This window comes from Phyllostomus hastatus, unplaced genomic scaffold (assembly GCF_019186645.2).
Source record: "Phyllostomus hastatus isolate PE091 unplaced genomic scaffold, TTU_PhHast_1.1 phas_contig_17, whole genome shotgun sequence".
Classification (NCBI taxonomy): Eukaryota; Metazoa; Chordata; class Mammalia; order Chiroptera; family Phyllostomidae; genus Phyllostomus; species Phyllostomus hastatus.
In genome coordinates, this window is record NW_025333664.1 from 19,049,934 (window position 1) to 19,069,277 (window position 19,344).

Here is a 19,344-nt window from a genome sequence, read left to right on the forward strand (position 1 = left end):
TATTTTAAATATTTCAGTATGTACTTCTAAAAGATAAGGATAGATTTTTTTAAGACCATACAATACTATTAGCACATCTAGAAAAATAATACTTCCTTCATGTTCTCAGATATCTAGTATTTAAGTTTCTCTGATTATCTCAAGTTAATTTTTTTTTTTTTTTACAGTTTGTACAAATAAGGTTTCAAACAGGGTTCATACATTGCAGTCCACTGATATATGTCTCTTGTGTCAATAGCCTCTGGGGGGTTGTGGTACTCAGAGCCTGAAAAACAGCCAGTTCTACCACACTACAACTCCTTGGAACACTTCAGGCTTTTAAGGGGCTGTTGGGGAACCATAAAGGCTCAGTGTGTCTTGGAAATGAAGACTGCTTATGGAGATCCCCTGCTGTCTCTCAAATAGAAAGTGGTTTTTGTACAGGTGCCTTTAAAGGGTCTTTATTATCCCTAGAAGCTTAAAACCTAACACTAAGATGATTGGGCCTTTTAAATCAGTTACCCTTTTGATAAAGGGTTCACCGGGTGAGTTCTTTTGCAAGGTCACATCAGGAAGGACAATTTGTACTTCATATTCTAAAGCAAAGTGTTAATTTAAGTCTTATTTTGGCTTTAATAAAATAGTCCCAGAAAGAATACTGATTAAACTGAACTTTCTGCTTTTAATTATTTATTAAAGGAAATAGTGACAAATGAATGTGAAGTAGGCTAATGGAAATAAATTACTAGAACTATGGAATAGGGGAGCTTTAGATAAACAAGCATAACTGTTCAAAATAAAACCAACCACCTTTCTCCCAGCTTCCTTATTTCTTTGGTTGTACTCTAATGTTATATCATGCTCACTGTTGCTTCTTGAATCTCATAAATCAGTAATTATATATTAGCAACCTGCATTTTCCTGAGTTAGGCTTAATAAGCCTTTTAATTATAGAATTTTTCCAATAGATCGAAGTTGAATTCTATACTGCTATCAACCTCTGGGAATATTTTTTGTGGTAATGTTTATTCCTCCCAGTAGTCTTAAAAGTGAAATTGTAAGGTTATTCAGTTGCTGTTAGTATGCATTTTGGCTGTCTTCACCAGCCCTGAGGGAGACTGTTTACTTTTGTGGGGTACAGATTATGAAAGGGCATTATACAGCATCACTCCTAGGAAAGGGAGACTGTATGTTTAATGGGGAGAGCACCTAATCCCAGCTCTTTCACCAGCTCACTGGAACCTTGGGCCTGTCTCTACACCTCTTTAGGCCTTTGTTTCCTTATACATAATATGAGGTGGGTGAACTAGACACCCAAAGATTTTTTTTTTAGCAGTACAGGTCTTTGAAAGTAAAGAATACTGTAGAATCCTTGTCTATAATTTGAAGTGAAAGAGAAGTCATGTAAGAAACAAATCATACATTTGTTACAGGCCCCTGAGTGTGCTAAGGACCTATTTCAGGTTCTAAATTTCCATGTCCTTTGGTATGGCTTTTTAATGGATTAAAGGTAAGGCTTATGAAACTACCCAGAATACAATGAGATAAAATACTGTCTAAAAGTAGGTGACCAAGATCAGGACAAAGGGAACCTTAAGGTCAGAAAAGCAAGGTGCAAATAGGAGTAAGATTACAAACAAAATGAGGATGTGAACAGTGGTTCTTTGGGAATGTGGGTGTTAGTAGATAACATTTTCTCCATTTCTTTCACATTAAAAATTTTAAGCTACACCTAGGTAAAAAATAAAGCATTCCAAAATCAACGGGATGTCTACAAATACTCTGCAACAAAATTAATTAGCTTTGTTCTGGTATTCCCCATCTTTCTTTGTTCTGAGCACCATTTTCACCAGCAGCCTACAGCTTCTTGCAGGTATTATAAATTGTGGGAGCCACCACTGTAATATCCACAAAAAAAGAGACAATCTGGACTACTAGTTGAATTTGATACATCAGAGATAGTTTGGTTTCACAGGAACAGTGCTTTATAATGTTGATAACCCAAACTGTGATCAAGTCTTAAAACATCTAAAAGATGGATGATTACATGAAAATCATTATATCAGAAATTTGCAGAAGGCACTTTGAGTAAGTAGCTGTGCTATTGGATTGAGTAGATTTTAAATTTTAATGAAATTGCCAGATTATTTTTATGCTAAATGTTAAATATTTTATCAAGACAAGTAATATAAATAATGGCAGGGATGATCATGCAAACAGATTTTAGTTCTTCAGAAATAGGAGATTGGTTAAAGGTAATTTTGTGTATGAACAGTACAGTTTACTCAAATATGTAATTTGTTTTTAGCACCCCAGATACTCGCCCAGCCGGTGTAGAGGAGGCTGATCAGCAGCCCTTGCCTGGAGAACAAGGAATTAACTTGGACAACTCAGGCCCTAAACTGCCAGAATTTTCAAACCGACCACCAGGTGATAAAATGTTTAAAATTGTATGCTTGCCATCATGTATACAGCATTACAAGACTTCTCTTCAAGGAAACTATAGTATATTATTTTGTCTCCTAACTATGCTAGCAGTTTAATGTGTCTAGTATTTGGAAAATTTGCCTGGAGAGTAAGTAAAAAGTTCAAATATAATTTTTGATGGTATATTGATTCTGCTCAAATTAGTTTTTATTTTATGTCCTCATTAGATCAGACTGAAATGTCAAGTGCCTCTTTATTCTTGTCAATATCAAGGTTCTTTGGCATCAAAATGGAATAAGATTAAATGAAAAGATGTTTTTCGCTCTAATCCTGCTTGCCTGCGTCTTTCCTGCAGCCTTTCCTACTGGGGCTTTCTCAGAGCAGAGAACTACCACGGTTTAAAATAAGAAAGATACTTATGTACCTACTGCCTAACTTAATAAGTAGGACCAATATTGTTGAATCCCCCTGTGTTGTACCCCTTTCTCATGATAAAATAATATTACCCTCTAAATGTTGAAAAATTATGTTGAAAAGGAAAACGTTTCCAAAATTCATTTATTCCTGCCTAGAATCATAGAACCAAATGCACCCGTCACAATATCTCTACACCTGAGCAGTGATGTGTAACCTTACTCCCTTGTGAAATGGTTGAAAACACATGAGCCTGTCACACTGCAGACACTCGCCTCTAAGTGTGCAAAAGATTATGTTTTGTTTCTTCCTCACGAGTTATTCCACTTTCTTTTTGCCATATAAGTGAGAGTGGTGTTATTTTAGGGATAAACTTTAATCCACCCTTAATTTATATATTTTAAAAGTGAACCAAGAAGTTCACCATGATGTCAATAATTTGTATTATTTATTACAAATTGTTTGGGGATACCACACTTCCAGTCAGTGAATTGCAGCAGCACAGTTGAGGCTGGGAGGTCACCAGTCTTTGCCTATATGTCTAGAAGGCATTACGAACAGGAAGGTACCTTCTTCCCCCAAGCACATCTAAATTCCTGTTATATGAATCCCAAGGGTCCTCACACCTGGGATTATTGCTTCCTTTTTATGGCTTGCAACTGGAAGCCTGCAGGCTGAATTTGGCCTGTAATGTGTTTGACCTGTCATGCAGTATCTTAACACAAAAACTGAATTTAAATGCCTCTAAACAGAGCATTTGCTCTGCAGTTTGGCTCTGTCCACATGTCTACTTCTGTCTTTTATCAGCCTACTTCTCTTCTTTCCTACCAGCCTGACCCCTAAAAGCATGTTTGCATTCCTTGATTAATAAATTGGTTCTTGATTATGTCATGTGCACTGTGTGTGTCCTGGCTTTTCCCCTCCACCATTCTGTCATGGCAACACCAATCTGTCTTATATCAGTGTCATTTGGACTGCTGCCTCTAGCTTCTGGAATGTTACAGCAGCCATGCCCTTAACTGTTACTTTTGAGAGGCTGCTGTATTGTCTGTGCTGCTCTTGTTGGCACTTACTGTACTGTCTGGTGGCCTGATCTTAAAAATACAAGGCATTTGTGTCATAGCCCTAACATCAAGGGGCTTCTACAGAAATTACAAGTTTCTTACAATGGGAACCTGAGTTAAACCTGTGGAAATGCCATGTCATTGGCTTTGTAAGTGTAAAGGAGTTACTCAAGCCTAAAACAAAAAAGGATTTTTTTTTAAATCTTCAAAACTGGATTCTGCACATTGTACTCATTGGCACCATGGAAATCTTTGGCCAGAAGATACTAATTCACTCTTGAGCACAGGTCTGACCCTGTGGATCAGCAGCATTTGGTAGCTGTCTGTGAAAATCTTGAGCCAGCTTTTCTTCCAAGTGCCAGAGCCAACCATTCTTTTTCCTGCACCTTCTTAAAACTTTCCAAACGTATTTTTCATGCAGCAATGGAACAAATCTAGTTTGCAAAATTGTATCCCAGCTATATGCCCACTTTTTCCCAGTGAGCCATCTTTATTCTTGGAATCGTATAAGGTTTTGGTTCTAAAAGCCAAGTAAAGTCTTCACAAAAGAAAGAACCATTTGAGATGTTGACTTCTGCTAATCTATAGGGCATTGTCCCTCAGAGTTCTTTTCTCAAAATTATTATTTACTCCTGAGGGCTATGCTTCTGGCTTATTCTCCAAATGTGGATTCATTGAAAATTAATATCCATAAAAAAACTCCAGTGTTCTCATTTATTTTCAATGAGTGTATCAACTTCTATTAGTTTCATCTATTTATTAAACTAATTTACGTTGGAAGGGCAGTTTAATTAATTTGGCTTCCCCCAAAGGATTGAACCTGAGGGATCCAGCATGGTGTGTGGAGCCAATGGATTGGAGTAATTTTAAATCCCCTCTTTCTTAAGGAATTGAATCCTAGAGAGTCACATTTTACTTCTGTTAAAAGAATTAAAAGGCTACCTTCAATACTGGAGTTTTCAACAAAACCAAGTCTTTAAAAAAACGTAATCTGTGCTCACAGGAAAAGTGAATCCTAATTGCTTTACTTCATTCACAAATACAGTGAAATATTTATGCCTGCGCGAGACTCCTGTGCTGGGTGGTCAGTTCCTTGCTCTTGATGAAGTTGTTCTCATTTCATCTAAATGTTTGGCTGGTATAAACATGGCCATTTGCAGTACATAGCACAGATTGTCTGTCTGTCAGAGTCTTAGTACAGTAAGGCCTCGTTGAGACCCTAAAGACTGAGGAACTCCAGTTCATGATGCTTTGCTTTTTGCTTCTTTAAGCACTGTGCCCTGTGCTTATGTTGAATAATGAGGGGCTGCCCCTGCACCCCGGGAATGGGCATGCCTGAGCTGTTTGTGCACAGTCTGTGCCACCTAAATGAGTATTGCTTGGCTATACTCTAAAGGTAGCAAAGCTTCTCTTGCTAAAAATCTAACTTCCCTGATTTTGGGGGCTTGTTTTAGGTTATCCTTCTCAACCAGTTGAACAGAGACCCCTTCAGCAGATGCCTCCTCAGCTCATGCAGCATGTGGCACCCCCACCACAGCCACCACAGCAGCAGCCACAGCCACAACTGCCACCACCACAGCAGCAGCAGCCACCACCTCCCAGTCAGCCACAATCTCAGCAGCAGCAACAGCAACAGCAACAGCAGCAGCAGCAGCAGCAGCAGCAACAACAACAGCAACAACAAATGATGATGATGCTCATGATGCAGCAGGACCCCAAATCAGTTAGGCTTCCAGTCTCCCAAAATGTCCATCCCCCAAGAGGCCCCCTGAATCCAGATTCCCAGAGAATGCCCATGCAACAGAGTGGCACCATGCCTGTCATGGTCAGTTTACCAGGACCTGTCTCTGTGCCGCCGTCACCTGATAAACAGAGAATGCCAATGCCTGTGAATACGCCTTTGGGAAGCAATTCAAGGAAAATAGTATATCAGGAAAACCCACAGAATCCTTCCAGCTCACCACTGGGAGATATGTCCTCACTTCCTGAAGCAAGTAGCAGTGAAGTACCATCTGTCTCAGGAGGCCCAAATAACATGCCTTCACATTTAGTAGTTTCCCAGAATCAGTTAATGATGACAGTGCCCAAACCTGGGCCATCTCCTCTTCCAGCAACTCAAGGTGCAACTCCCCAGCAACCCTCCATAAATTCCTTGCCTAGCTCTCATGGCCACCACTTTCCAAATGTGACTGCTCCAACCCAAACATCTAGGCCTAAGACACCAAACAGAGCGAGCCCCAGGCCCTATTATCCTCAGACACCCAACAACCGCCCTCCCAGTACAGAACCTTCAGAAATCAGTCTATCGCCAGAAAGACTCAATGCCTCCATAGCAGGACTGTTTCCCCCACAGATTAATATTCCTTTACCTCCTAGGCCAAATTTAAACAGGGGCTTTGATCAACAGGGCCTAAATCCAACAACTTTGAAGGCCATTGGGCAAGCACCTTCAAATCTTACCATGAATAATCCTAATTTTGCTGCCCCACAGACTCACAAATTAGACTCTGTGGTGGTGAATTCTGGAAAGCAGTCTAATTCTGGAGCAACAAAACGGGCAAGCCCAAGCAATAGTCGCAGGTCTAGTCCTGGGTCCAGTAGGAAAACCACTCCAAGTCCTGGGAGACAAAATTCAAAAGGCCCTAAACTTACTCTGGCCTCTCAAACAAATGCAACCCTGTTGCAGAACGTGGATTTGCCAAGAAATGTATTGGTCAGTCCTACTCCTTTGGCCAATCCCCCTGTACCTGGGAGCTTTCCTAACAACAGCGTGCTGAATCCTCAGAATTCTACCATGCCTGTGGCTGCCGTGGGGGGCACTCTTGAGGATAACAAGGAGAGCTTGAATGTGCCTCAGGACAGCGATTGCCAGAATTCCCAGGGTAGGAAGGAGCAGGTAAACATTGAGCTAAAAGCAGTACCTGCCCAAGAAGTTAAAATGGCTGTGCCTGAAGATCAATCCAAAAACGATGTGCAACCTTCGGATCCTAACAAACTCCCCAGTGTTGAAGAGAACAAAAATATGGTGTCTCCTGCTATGAGGGAAGCACCAACATCATTAAGTCAACTTCTTGACAACTCTGGAGCTCCTAATGTGACCATTAAACCCCCTGGGCTTACAGATGTGGAAGTAACACCTCCAGTAGTTTCTGGGGAGGATCTGAAAAAAGCATCTGCCATTCCCACACTGCAGGATCCGTCTTCTAAAGAACCCTCAAATTCCCTAAATTTACCTCACAATAATGAGCCATGTTCAACCCTTGTGCATCCAGAATTGAGTGAGGTCAATTCTAATGTTGCATCAAGCATCCCTCCAGTAATCTCAAGACCTGTCAGCTCTTCCTCCATTTCCACTCCTTTACCCCCAAATCAGATAACTGTTTTCGTAACTTCCAATCCCATCACAACTTCAGCTAACACATCAGCAGCTCTGCCAACTCACCTGCAATCTGCATTAATGTCAACAGTCGTCACAATGCCCAATATGGGTAGCAAGGTTATGGTTTCTGAGGGACAGTCAGCTGCTCAGCCTAATGCCCGACCTCAGTTCATTACACCTGTCTTTATCAATTCATCTTCAATAATTCAGGTTATGAAAGGATCGCAGCCAAGCACAGTTCCTGCAGCCCCACTGACAACCAACTCTGGCTTGATGCCTCCCTCCGTTGCAGTCGTTGGCCCTTTACACATACCTCAGAACATAAAATTTTCTTCTGCACCTGTACCGTCCAATACGCCTTCCAGTACTCCTGCTCCAAATATACATGCAGGTCGACCCTTGGTCCTAAACTCACGAGCCACCCCTGTTCAGCTTCCTTCCCCGCCTTGTACAGCTTCTCCAGTTGTCCCTCCTCATCCCCCTGTCCAGCAAGTGAAAGAATTGAATCCAGATGAGGCTAGTCCTCAGGTGAGCACCTCAGCAGATCAAAGCCCTCTGCCCTCTTCACAGTCAACTACAGTGGTTTCTCCCCTTTTGACCAATAGTCCAGGCTCCTCTGTCAACCGGCGAAGCCCAGTTTCATCTAGTAAGGGCAAAGGAAAAGTGGACAAAATCGGCCAGATTTTGCTGACCAAGGCCTGTAAGAAAGTTACAGGTTCTCTTGAAAAAGGGGAAGAGCAATATGGTGCAGAAGGAGAAACTGAAGGCCATGGGCTAGAGACCACAGCTCCAGGGCTCGTGGGAACAGAGCAGTTACCCACAGAGCTGGACAGTAAAACCCCAACGCCCCCAGCACCCACTCTGCTAAAAATGACCTCTAGCCCTGTGGGCTCAGGCTCCGCCTCAGCAGGACCCAGCTTACCTGGCAATACTCTCCCCACAAGTGTACGCTCAATTGTAACCACTCTGGTACCCTCTGAGCTCATCTCTGCGGCGCCGACCACAAAAAACAATCATGTTGGCATAGCATCTGAGCCACTTGCAGGTGGCCTAGTGGAGGAGAAGGTGGGATCCCATCAAGAGCTTCTACCCAGTGTAGGTATGTACTCATGCCTGGCATCATCTCCTGTCCCACAAAAGAAAGCATGGCTCATTTTCTAGTTGCAGGAAGAAGAATGGGCTAAATAGTAATAGTGGTGTTTCATTTATTAGAAGTGCATTGGGAAAATATACTTTTAAAGTCCCATGTTAAGCTTACATTGATTAACATGGTCCTGAAATAGTGACATACATTTCATTTACATAGTTTTTCATTTTACAAGGAAGCCTTTTACATACATTATCGCATATCATCTTCATATCAAACTGTTAGGTAGCCTTAATCCTGTTCTGTGGGTGAGTAGATTGAAGCTCAGAGGAGTTCAGTATTTGTTCCAAGTGTATAGAGTAGAACCTCTGGTTTGACATTGTGCCTTAAGTGTGAGCAACTTCTTCAGGCTCTTCTTAACCATGGTAAAGGCTTGCTCTCAACAGTTTCAAAACAGGATTCTCATATACCCTTCCTCACTGTACTCTGTCCCAGAGACTATTCTCTCCTGAGTGGCTGCTCCAGAGGAGAAATTTCCAGGAAATCAGTTTTCATGATAATAGACATAGGAGGACCAAGGTGTTTGAGAGACAGTAGGCTTGGGTTGGTATCCCAGCACCAGCATTTATCAGCTGTGTGGGCTTAATGCAAGTTCCTTAACCACTCCAAACTTGTTTCCTGCTTTGTAATATGGGAACAACAGTTGTGAGCATTCAATAAGATAATGCATATATCATGGTTAGCACAAGACCTGAGTATAGTAATCATTTAGTAAATGGTAAAAACAAAATTATTGCCAGTTTCTTTTTGATGAAGTCTCTCTGTAAATTAGACCGTTTCGTTTATGTGTATCTAGTTCGTATTATTTCCAGTGTTAAGGTGGCTTAATGATGAATGCATAGGTGTCCTTACACCTCCCCTTCTTCCCTTCCCCCTCACCCATGCAAATGTGTTCCTCCTTCTGTGAATCTTAAGTGATTCAAAAGCTCTGTTTCCCTACGGTGGAATCAGTTACACTCTGCCAAACCTAGGAAGGACCACTGCTGTGTCCTAGGCCAGCTAAGAGCACCTGTCTTGTTCATGCAGCCAAAATACTTCAAGTACCTACTCCTGAGTGGTAAGCACCCAGGAGAAGGGGCAGAAAGAACACAAGCTTCAGGGTAAGATCAGAGTTCAAATTTAGCTTCACTGGTTACCAATCACAGTTGGATAAATTCCTTAACCTCTTGTAAGCCCATATGCTTCACCTGTAAAATGGAGATTGTAATTCTTACCTCCCAGAATTTATACAAAGATTCAATGAGCCTAGCATAAAGGGGCCAGCACACTGCCTCGTAGAGCTCTGGAATGGTTAATTCCCCTTCTTTCTCTCTGCCTCTTACTTCAAAGCTCGAGATACAGGGAGGGCTAAAGGCCTTTAAGGAGTTCGGGGCCCATGTAGGAGATAGTGACTTCACAGGGCTAGGTGCTGTAGGGTTTGGGTTCTAGTTCTGTTGAGGTAGGTGAGCCCTAAGAATTGAAAAGCAACTTGGTATGACTTAAATACAGTCTCTGCTATTAAGCGTTTCTATTCCACTTCCTTTCAGGGAACTTTTCCCTCTAACACCAAGAGAATAATGATGGCATGATTAGAAAATATTTGTATCTGGATCATATATATTCCTAGAGAAATATGTGAGCCTTAGGAAGATGAACTAGCACTTGGAAAAATTCTCAATTTTAGTTAAGATTGTTTCCATTCTTTTTTCAAGGGACCTTTACCTTGAAAGTGTGAGAAATTAGTACTGGAGTTAAAAGTACAACTTAAGTTATAGTTTTGAGCTTTATCAGGTAAGCATTCAAAATAAATTCTTACTATAAATGCATTATTGACTTCTTACCAAGGTGGGAGAGAGATCTACAAAATTCGTAATTTCTACAAGAGGGTAAAACTTTTGCAGTTCATCTAGGCTCTCAGCCTGAGGTGTCAGTTTGGGAGGACATATCTTTGAGTGACTGGCATATCTAGGCCCTTGGTCTTTACCATGTGATCCAAGAAGTTTCCATTCTAGAGTATGTTGTGTGTTCTATTCCTCTCCTCTTTAAGGGCCTAAGTTCTCTCTGTCCTTCAAAGCCTAATTGTATTTCTCCTTTTAATACACCTTCAAACTGCTCAGTTTGCAATAGATCTCCCGTGCTCTGGACTCCTGCAGCACTTTATAATTTTATCAGTCTTCATATAACATCACAGTGCACTCCAGTGTACCACATGTGTGTATGTTAGTTACCTTTAATTCTAGATTGAGTTCCTGATCAGCAAAAAGGATGTAATTTGTTCTCTAAGGGTGTTTGGCACAGTGCCTTAGTAAGTTCTTTTACCTGTTAGATAAGTAACAAATTGATTTGTTAAGTATGAATTGAGTATCTGCTTTCTGTGCATCAGTCTTGCTAGGTGCTGTAGGAAAGTACAAAATAAATTATGTGATTCATTTCAGGTCTCAAGGAGTGTAGTCTTTAGAGGTATGAGACAATTTTTTAAGTGGTAAGGTGAATGGTGTGATCAGTTGTTCCTCTGAAAGTGGTTTGGGTTGCCTACTAAGGTATGCTTTGGGTTTTTTAGAGACTGGATAGAATGTGATCCCAAGAAGTAAAAATTATGCATGCTCTTGTCCTCATGGACCCTCCTTCCCTGATCCTTACACACACAAAAAGGAAAAACAAATATCCCTAGTGGTAGTCTTTACTACTGAGTGTTAATTGTTTAAGTAAGATTTGAAATGTACTTTCAAAGCCAATCTCAAGTGCTATCCTCTAAGAGTATGTGTATTTCAGCATTTGCTTAGCCCTTGATTCAGTCAATGCTTTCTGTTTGGTCTAGAAAGGAAAATAAAAGGACTGTATTTTTTTTTCTTACCTTAGCCCCTTCACAGAGTTTAGTCCCAAAGGAAACTCCAACCACAGCACTGCAGGGGTCTGTTGCCAGACCAGGTAAGGCACATTTTAGAAAAAGTCTTGACGTGGAATGGGTTACGTGTGGAGGAACTGTTGCTGTGCTCAGTGTGCCAGGAGGTGGCTGACGCTTCTTATGAGTTTACTTCAAACAGACTTTGTTTGAGTGGCAGAGCTTGTGCAGTACTATTTAAGGTTATTTTCTTCCCGAGCAGCTTACTCTCTTACACATGCCTGGTGTCAGCCAGAGAACCCAAGAAGAGCATCTCAGTGCCCATTGTCTGTCTGCCACCCCACCATGGGTAGTTTCCATTGCAGAGTTTGCCCTGTTCCATAACCCTGACACTCATAGCTGGCAGCTGACGGACTGGAATATGGTAACTCACTGGGGTGACAGCATTACTGCACATAGTAATTGCATTATCATGACAGGAGCAGAAGCTTGTTTCAAGGAGCTTTGCTACAGTGAGGTAGCCATTCCTTCAGGGAGACAAGTCATTTCAGTCATCTGTGGATGGCATTAAGTTTCTTCCTATGACCAAGACACTGTAAATAGCACTAGGGATGGTGTTTCTGGAAGGTGGAGTCCATGGAAATCTGACAAATAATAGCTGTGGGATGCTAGGTCAGCTTTGGATGCATGAGGATCTTGATGGCAATAACAGCACTGCCAAAGTAGATAAATACCATAGGTACGTTAGAGTTTACTCTTGCCTGGGTCATTGTCACTGTAGGTCATTCGAGGGGTACCAGGAAAAAAAAGATAAAGTATGACTGCTTCCGCAAGGACATTAGAATCTCATTTACAGCACAGTTTGTACACCTGACAAAATTTGTAGGCAAAGAAACACACCCATGTTTAATTTTGTAAGTCTAAGCCAGTAAAAGTAAGGTATAACTTGTGATTATGGTTTTTTTTTTTAAGATTTTATGTATTTATTTTTAGAAAGAAGGGAAGAGAGGTAGAAAGAGAGGGAAACATCAACATGAGAGAGAAACATCAATCAGTTGCCTCTCGTACATGCCCTAACCATGGACCGAACCAGCAACCCAGGCATGTGCCCTGAACAGGAATCGAACTGGCAACCTTTCACTTTGCGGGTTGATGCCCAGCCAGCTGAGCCACACCTGTCAGAGCTGTGTTTATGTTTTAAACCTGCTTCAGGGTGGTCTGTCCTGTGTGGTGGATAGGACTTTATACTCCACACTTTTTGGGTAAAATCAGGCCTCTGAAAAAATGAACAAGCAAAAACATTTCAGCCACCCAGACTTCCTTAGCTACGAACTGGCCACATGATACCTGACATTAGTGAAAATGGAACAAATTATTCAGAGAAGTGGGTAGATGGTAAACCTTATTTTGGGTGAGAAAAGAAGCAACTAGAAATGAGTCAGTCCCAACTTTTTTCTGCAGAAAATGGGCTTTACCATATATGTCCTCTTCAGACTATAACTGGCCCAAGGATCCTCTTCCTTTTAAAAGTTTGATTTAAATAAATTTCCTTGAAATACCCCCAAAGCCACTAATTGCGTCCACCAACCCCTCTGATCCAGACTTACCTGAATGAACTGTGACAGTGTTAGATGTCTTAAAAGGATTGAATTTAGTTCCAAAACAGCAAGCTAATCAAGATTTTTTTAAAAATCACTCTTTTGATGAGCCATTTTCATTTTTGAGTGCACATTACCTAAATTTCTTTGCTCCAGCAGAACCAGCAAGGCAACAGAGACTCAATGAGTTGGTATCTGTTTCTTGGGTAGGAGTTTTCAGGTTTTGTGGATGAGATATGGGGAGCTAAGTAGATGATGAGAGGCGAGGATTCTGTTCTGCCAGCATTTATTTGCATTAAAGGCAGAGTAGTCCCTCCTCCTCATGTGAAGGCTGCATCAACATGAACATCATAGCAATAATAATAATAGCTAATACTGCAGTATTACTAAGAACCAGGTACTGTACTAAATTTTTTAAATGTGACATTTTGTTTAATCTTCTTAACTTTAAAGTGGGTAAAGTGTTTATCAGATAAGGCATTGAGCACAGAGAGGTCAAGTACTTTGTTCAAGGTTGCATGGCTAATAAGCAATGAGTTCAAAATTTTAACCTAGGTACCTAGCTTAATTGCCTTCAAGAGGTTACCATATAACCAGTAGGGCATGTTAGACATGTACACTGAGACTGAGGTGCTGAGTTCCCTAAAAGCAGGGACAGGGACAGGGCTGTGAGCTGTGAGAGCTCAGGAGAGATCACTGCTATCTGGTGTATCAGGGAAGTCTATTAGAAAAGATGAAACTACCTAAAGGCATATAATGGAGGACGATGTTTTTCTGCTGGTAAACCTTAGGATGCTTATTTAATCAAAATGTTGATAGACAAGTTACTGAGATTTTCCTTTCTTGAGGGCATTGCTGGGAGGTTGAGGAATAGGGCCTGTAGGCCATATCTCAAAACAAGGCAGTCTGCCCTCTAAAATTCTGTGAGGAAGACCTTTGAGGGAGAATGCATTCTTAATAGATGTCTAAGACATATTGGAAGATTACTGTCTTTAAAAAAAAAAGTGTCCAGAGGGTGGAAATATTTTAAGAATGAAAATAATCTCTTCTATATGAGAGGAAAAGGCTTATTTTACTAACCTAGTTATACCTGGGTGAAATATGAACCAGGCAATGTGAATTTAGTTCTGTTGATCCAAACAGGATTATTTCAGAGTGTGGAGTAGAAATAAAAATAGACCAAGTAAGCATCTTATGCCTCAGACAATCTAGCTGTGTCTGTGCCAGCTCTGTCTCCATACCTTGTAGAGTGAAGATACTGCTGGGCATAGAGATATGTTAGCCTAAATAAGGCATTCAGAATCTCATGAGCACCTAGCTTCTCCCTGTGGACATATACACCAGACACTCGCACATCTCATTTCTGTCTTTTGTATTTTTTACAGAACTCGAGGCAAATGCTGCCATAGTCTCTGGACAAAGGTAAGATGAATATTTCTGCAGACTTAGCATGAACCTGGCATAAACCTCTTGGAAGGGTATCTGCATTCTCAGCCTTTAAACCTCTTCTAAAGTAGGGAGCTGTCGTGAGTCCTAACCTTTCAGAGATGACATTTTTCTTAATAAAACCTGGTGGCTAAATTTTTACCTTTCATGATTGTTTTGAAAATTAAATGAGATAACATTCAGCACTTGGCATAGTAAATAAATGGTAAATGTTCAATATATAGGAGTTTTTGCTGTCATTGTCATTAATGATAGTCCTTGCAACACCTTCCAAAGTATAGCTGTTTGATTCTCAAGGAGGAAGAGAGAAAAAGCCAGGCACAGTCTGACCCTCAAACCCATGCTGTTTTGTTGTTATCCTGTGATGTCCCACAATAACCTACCAAATGTGGCTTCAACCTCATGGGAGAGGAGGGTCCAAAAGTCACTCCTTTTTAATGTAGGAATGCACTAGATAACATTTTAAAGAATTTCTCATATTTGTACATCAGCTTAGTTTGTAAAACACATTCACAATCATTCTCTCATTTAATCCTCATATCTGCCCTGTGAAGTGGTAATAATACCAGCATTTATTTGAATGCTATTCCATGGCATGCATTGGGCTACAAGCCCTATAGATGTATTGATATTATCTAATTTAATTTTCACAATATCTATTAGGAAAGTAAATTCTCTCTTACAGATAAGGAACCTACAGATCAGAACGGTTAGCTAAAATACCCAAGATAACATTTAGTCAATGGTGAGACTAAGATCCAAACCCAGGCCTTCTGACCCCAGAGCCCTGACACTTCATTAATGTTTTATAGGGGACAAGATAGAGATTTATAAATCAAGAATCTGAAGCTTAGAGAGAATTACATATCATGGCCAATAAATTCATACTAAGACTTGACCCCTGTTATTAGGGCTCTAAATTCATTGCCATTTCTACTAAACTACTTTGCCTATGTAGGTGTTTTTGTTTTTGGTTTGGTTTTTCTATTGGGCTAATAATTGAATTCATTTGCATTTCTCAAGCATACACTAATTATGTGGCTAGAGAAAGCACATAATGACCAAAAGTACCCTGTGGGCATTTGTTTCTAGAGCTGCCTGAACATTGACCATATAAACACCAGAACAGTAGTGCTGTGGCTTTTGTTTTGCCAGGAGAAAGAAGCCTTTCCATTAGGGATCTGTCTTCCTCAGCAGCTTTGACCATTTTCTAGGCTCCTGGCCAGAAACCTGTCCTCACCACTCTAACAGGATGTGTAAATCTCCCTGACTTGTAATTCCACCCCAGCTTCAGCTTCACCTCTCCTTGACTTACCTTGACTTTTGGGGCAGTTACTACACATACAACTAAGGTAGTGAACAGTGTGGCTAAATTCCCAGCCATAATGCCACTAGCAGCAAAGGGTCCTCTGGCAGGAGTAGAGGGGCAGGGATAGTTGGTAGGTTATAGTTCATAGTTCATGACCTTAAGGAGCTCACAATCTACTGAAAGGCACAAGACATTAAAATAAAACATGCTGTACAGTCTGATGCCAGATACAGACTATGTATCTAAAACACAGAACAGACAACTCCACCTAGGGAGAGAGGTCATGGAGGACTTCCGAGAGGAGACATCCCATTCACCATTTTTTTGTAGTTTTGTTACATTATTTTTGTTTCAGTTCTGTGCATTATAAATAAATTTAATCAGCTGCTTTTTTTCCTAATGATTTTTAACATGCATTTTTTTATACCATGAAAGTAGTAAAAAGTTTATTTAAAAAAATGTGAAACTCAAGCCCTGGCTGGCGTAGCTCACTGGATTGAGCGCGGGCTGCGAACCAAAGTGTCACAGGTTCGATTCCCAGTCAGGCCACATACCTGGGTTGCAGGGCACGGCCCCCAGCATCCACACATTGATGTTTCTCTCTCTCTCTCTCTTTCTCCCTCCCTTCCCTCTCTAAAAAAATAAATAAATAAAATCTGTTTTTTAAAAAATGTGAAATTCAGATCAGAGAATTACAAAGAAGAAAAATTACTCACCAGTCAACCAGTATTCCTGTGACTCAACAATATTCACTGTGTATATTTTAGTTTATCTTCTAGTCTTCTTCACAGAGTATATGTACAGATAGAGATAGAATGTTTTATGTAAACACTATATCTAGTGTCATATACACATAATGTGTTGTGTTATATCTAAATATGTACTGTTTATGTATAAATGCTGTACATTGTGCGTGTGCGCACACACGCATGTATCACACCCATTCACTCTTATGTGGTTATATATATACTCAATATATATTGTAATGAAAATGGGATTATACTATTTATAATCTTGGTAACATTTTTTTCCCACCATGATAGCATGAACAGTTTTTATCATTAAGTAACCTTTACAATGTGATTTTTTAAGAATGCATATGATGTACCATGATTTAATTAATTAATCTATTGTTAAGCATTTAGGTCTTCTGTTTTCATTGATATGAATAAAATGCTTTGACATCCTGGTATAAGTAGAGCTCTGTAAAAAGATTGGTTTCCTTAGGCATCTAAAAATAGAATTGCTGAGCCCGAGGATTACACCGGGGTGTTTCAGTCTCAGCACTATTGATAGTTTAGATCAGATAATTCTTTAGGGATGGGAGAAAGTTGTCTTAATGCATTACAGGAAGTTTAGTGGCATCCCTGGTAGATTCCACTGAAAGATGCTAGTGGCATTCCACACTCTGCCTTGCCCGTCCCAAGTCATGCAATCAAAAATATCTCTAGACATTGCTAAATGTTCCTTAAGAGGCCAAACTGCCCCCTGTTGAGTACCACTGGGTTATACACTTTACACTCGATCAGGAGTTTTTGTCCATTTACCCTCAGTATAATACTAGATATTACCAATTTAAAATCTTTGCATATTGTCTGGGCTGGTGTGGCTCAGTAGATTGAGCACCAGTCTGCAAACCGAAAGTTCACAAGTTCAATTCTCAGTCAGCACAGGCCTGGGTTGCAGGCCAGGTCCCCAGTTGGAGGTGTGTGAGAAGCAACTGATGGATGTTTCTCTCACACGTCAACATTTCTCTCCCTTCTTTTCTCCTCCCTTCCCCTCTCTCTAAAAGTAAGTAAATAAAATCTTAATAAAACAAATCTTTGCATAATTAAAAAGGGGATTGAAGGGAGACATAAAAAAGAAAAAGGAGATTGAAGTAGGGATAATCAATATATCCATCATTGTATTGTGAATACATTTCCTTGTATATTCTTCTGTAATGTGACTTGTAATAAGCCATTATCTGACTACACCAGGTTCGTAGTAAATGCCAGTATGTTAGTAATTTCCTAGATTTTAGGTACTGTTAACTTTTGAGGGAGGATATTATTATTTTAGGAAAATGGATGAGAAAGTTGGGGGATTTTTTGTGAAGTTCTGATGTCTTTTACCTGTGTTCCACAATTTCACCAGCATTATACTTTAGTTTTTATTTCTACTAAGGTAACAAACTAGACTCACTCTTAAATTGTCAGTAGTATAGAAGGTAACTGTGCTCATTGTCCCAGAGTGGAATATTTTCTCTCCAGAATAACTGTGTAGTTCTCCTGCCTTATGAATGAAACTCTATCTGAAGAGCACATTTTTGTGTGACTTGATTCCCTCACCTCCTTGGAAACTTTGTGCTTCTGTCTGTCAGCAGTGAGCCCAAAGAGATCATTGAAAAGTCCAAAACCCCAAGCCGGAGAAATTCCCGAACTGAAGAACCAACTGTGGCTTCTGAAAGTATGGAAAATGGACATCGGAAGCGATCCTCTCGGCCTGCTTCAGCCTCCAGCTCTACTAAAGGTTAGCAGTGGGGTGTGGGTACTATTGGGTTGGCCAAACAGTTTGTTCATTTTTTTTTCATACAATGGCTCTAGTAGCACTTAGTTGTCTTTAATTTCATTTGAAACAAATTTGTTAGATTGTATTGTGACCGCTGTTATATCAGCATGCATTTTTTAAAAATGTATCAAAATTGGTGAATTTTTGTGTAGCCATATTAATATTGAAGATAAAAGAAAATAAGCAACATTTTTGGCATATTATGCTTTATTATTTCAAGAAGGATAAAAATGCAACTGAAACTCAAAAAAAGATTTCTGCAGTGTATAGAGAAGGTGCAGTGACTGATAGAATGTGTCAAAAGTGGTTTATGAAGTTTCATGCTTGAGATTTCTCTCTGGATGGTGCTCCATGGTCAGATAGACCAGATGAAGTTGATAGCGATTGAATCAAGACATTAACTGAGGACAATCAATGTTATACCGTGCAGGAGATAGCCAACATACTCAAAATATCCAAATCAAGCATTGAACATCATTTGCACCAGCTTGATTATGTTAATTGCTTTGATGTTTGGGTTCCACATAAATTAAGCAAAAAATCCTTCTTGGCTGTATTTTCTCAGGCAATTCTCTACTTAAACGTAATGAAAACGTCCCATTTTTAAAATAAATTATGATGGTTGATAAAAGTGGATATTTTATAATAATGAGAATTGTAAGGGATTGCAGGGCAAGTGTAATGAACCACCACCAACTGCACCAAAGGCCAGTCTTCATCCAAAGGTGATGTTGTGTATATGGTGGGATTGGAAGAGAGTCCTCTACTATCACCTCCTTCCAGAAAACCAAATGATTAATTCCAACAAGTACTGCCCCCAGTTAGACTAACTGAAAACAGCACTCAATGAAAAGCATCTGGAATTAGTCAACAGAAAACACATAATCTTCCATCAAGATAATGCAAGTCTGCATGTTTCTTTAGTGACCAGGCAAAAACTGTTACAGCTTGTCTGGGAAGTTCTGATTCATCCACCGTAATCACCAGACATGGCACCTGTGGATTTCCATTTATTTTGGTCTTTACAAAATTATCTTAATGGAAAAAATTTTAGTTCCTTGGAAGAGTGCAAAAGGCACCTGGAACTGTTCTTTGCTCAAAAAAAATACAAAGTTTTGGGAAGGTGGAATTATGAAGTTGCCTAAAAGATGGCAGAAGGTAGTGGAACAAAACAGTGAATAGTTGTTCAATAAAGTTATTGGTGAAAATG

General features: G+C 40.1%; 1 protein-coding gene across 8 annotated transcripts in view; it reads left to right on the plus strand.

Moving 5' to 3' along the window:
• The window catches only part of NCOA6 (nuclear receptor coactivator 6), an 87,625-nt gene that overhangs the window by 59,240 nt on the left and 9,041 nt on the right, over positions 1-19,344 (plus strand). For 5 of the 8 annotated variants that reach the window (XM_045832653.1, XM_045832652.1, XM_045832656.1 and 2 more), the window contains 5 exons: positions 2,288-2,409; positions 5,339-8,362; positions 11,249-11,317; positions 14,215-14,251; positions 17,947-18,095. In XM_045832653.1, coding sequence (XP_045688609.1) covers positions 2,288-2,409; positions 5,339-8,362; positions 11,249-11,317; positions 14,215-14,251; positions 17,947-18,095 — 3,401 coding nt within the window. The remainder of the gene's footprint in view (positions 1-2,287; positions 2,410-5,338; positions 8,363-11,248; positions 11,318-14,214; positions 14,252-17,946; positions 18,096-19,344) is intronic. The other 3 variants (XM_045832655.1, XM_045832658.1, XM_045832660.1) reach the window with 3 other exon arrangements.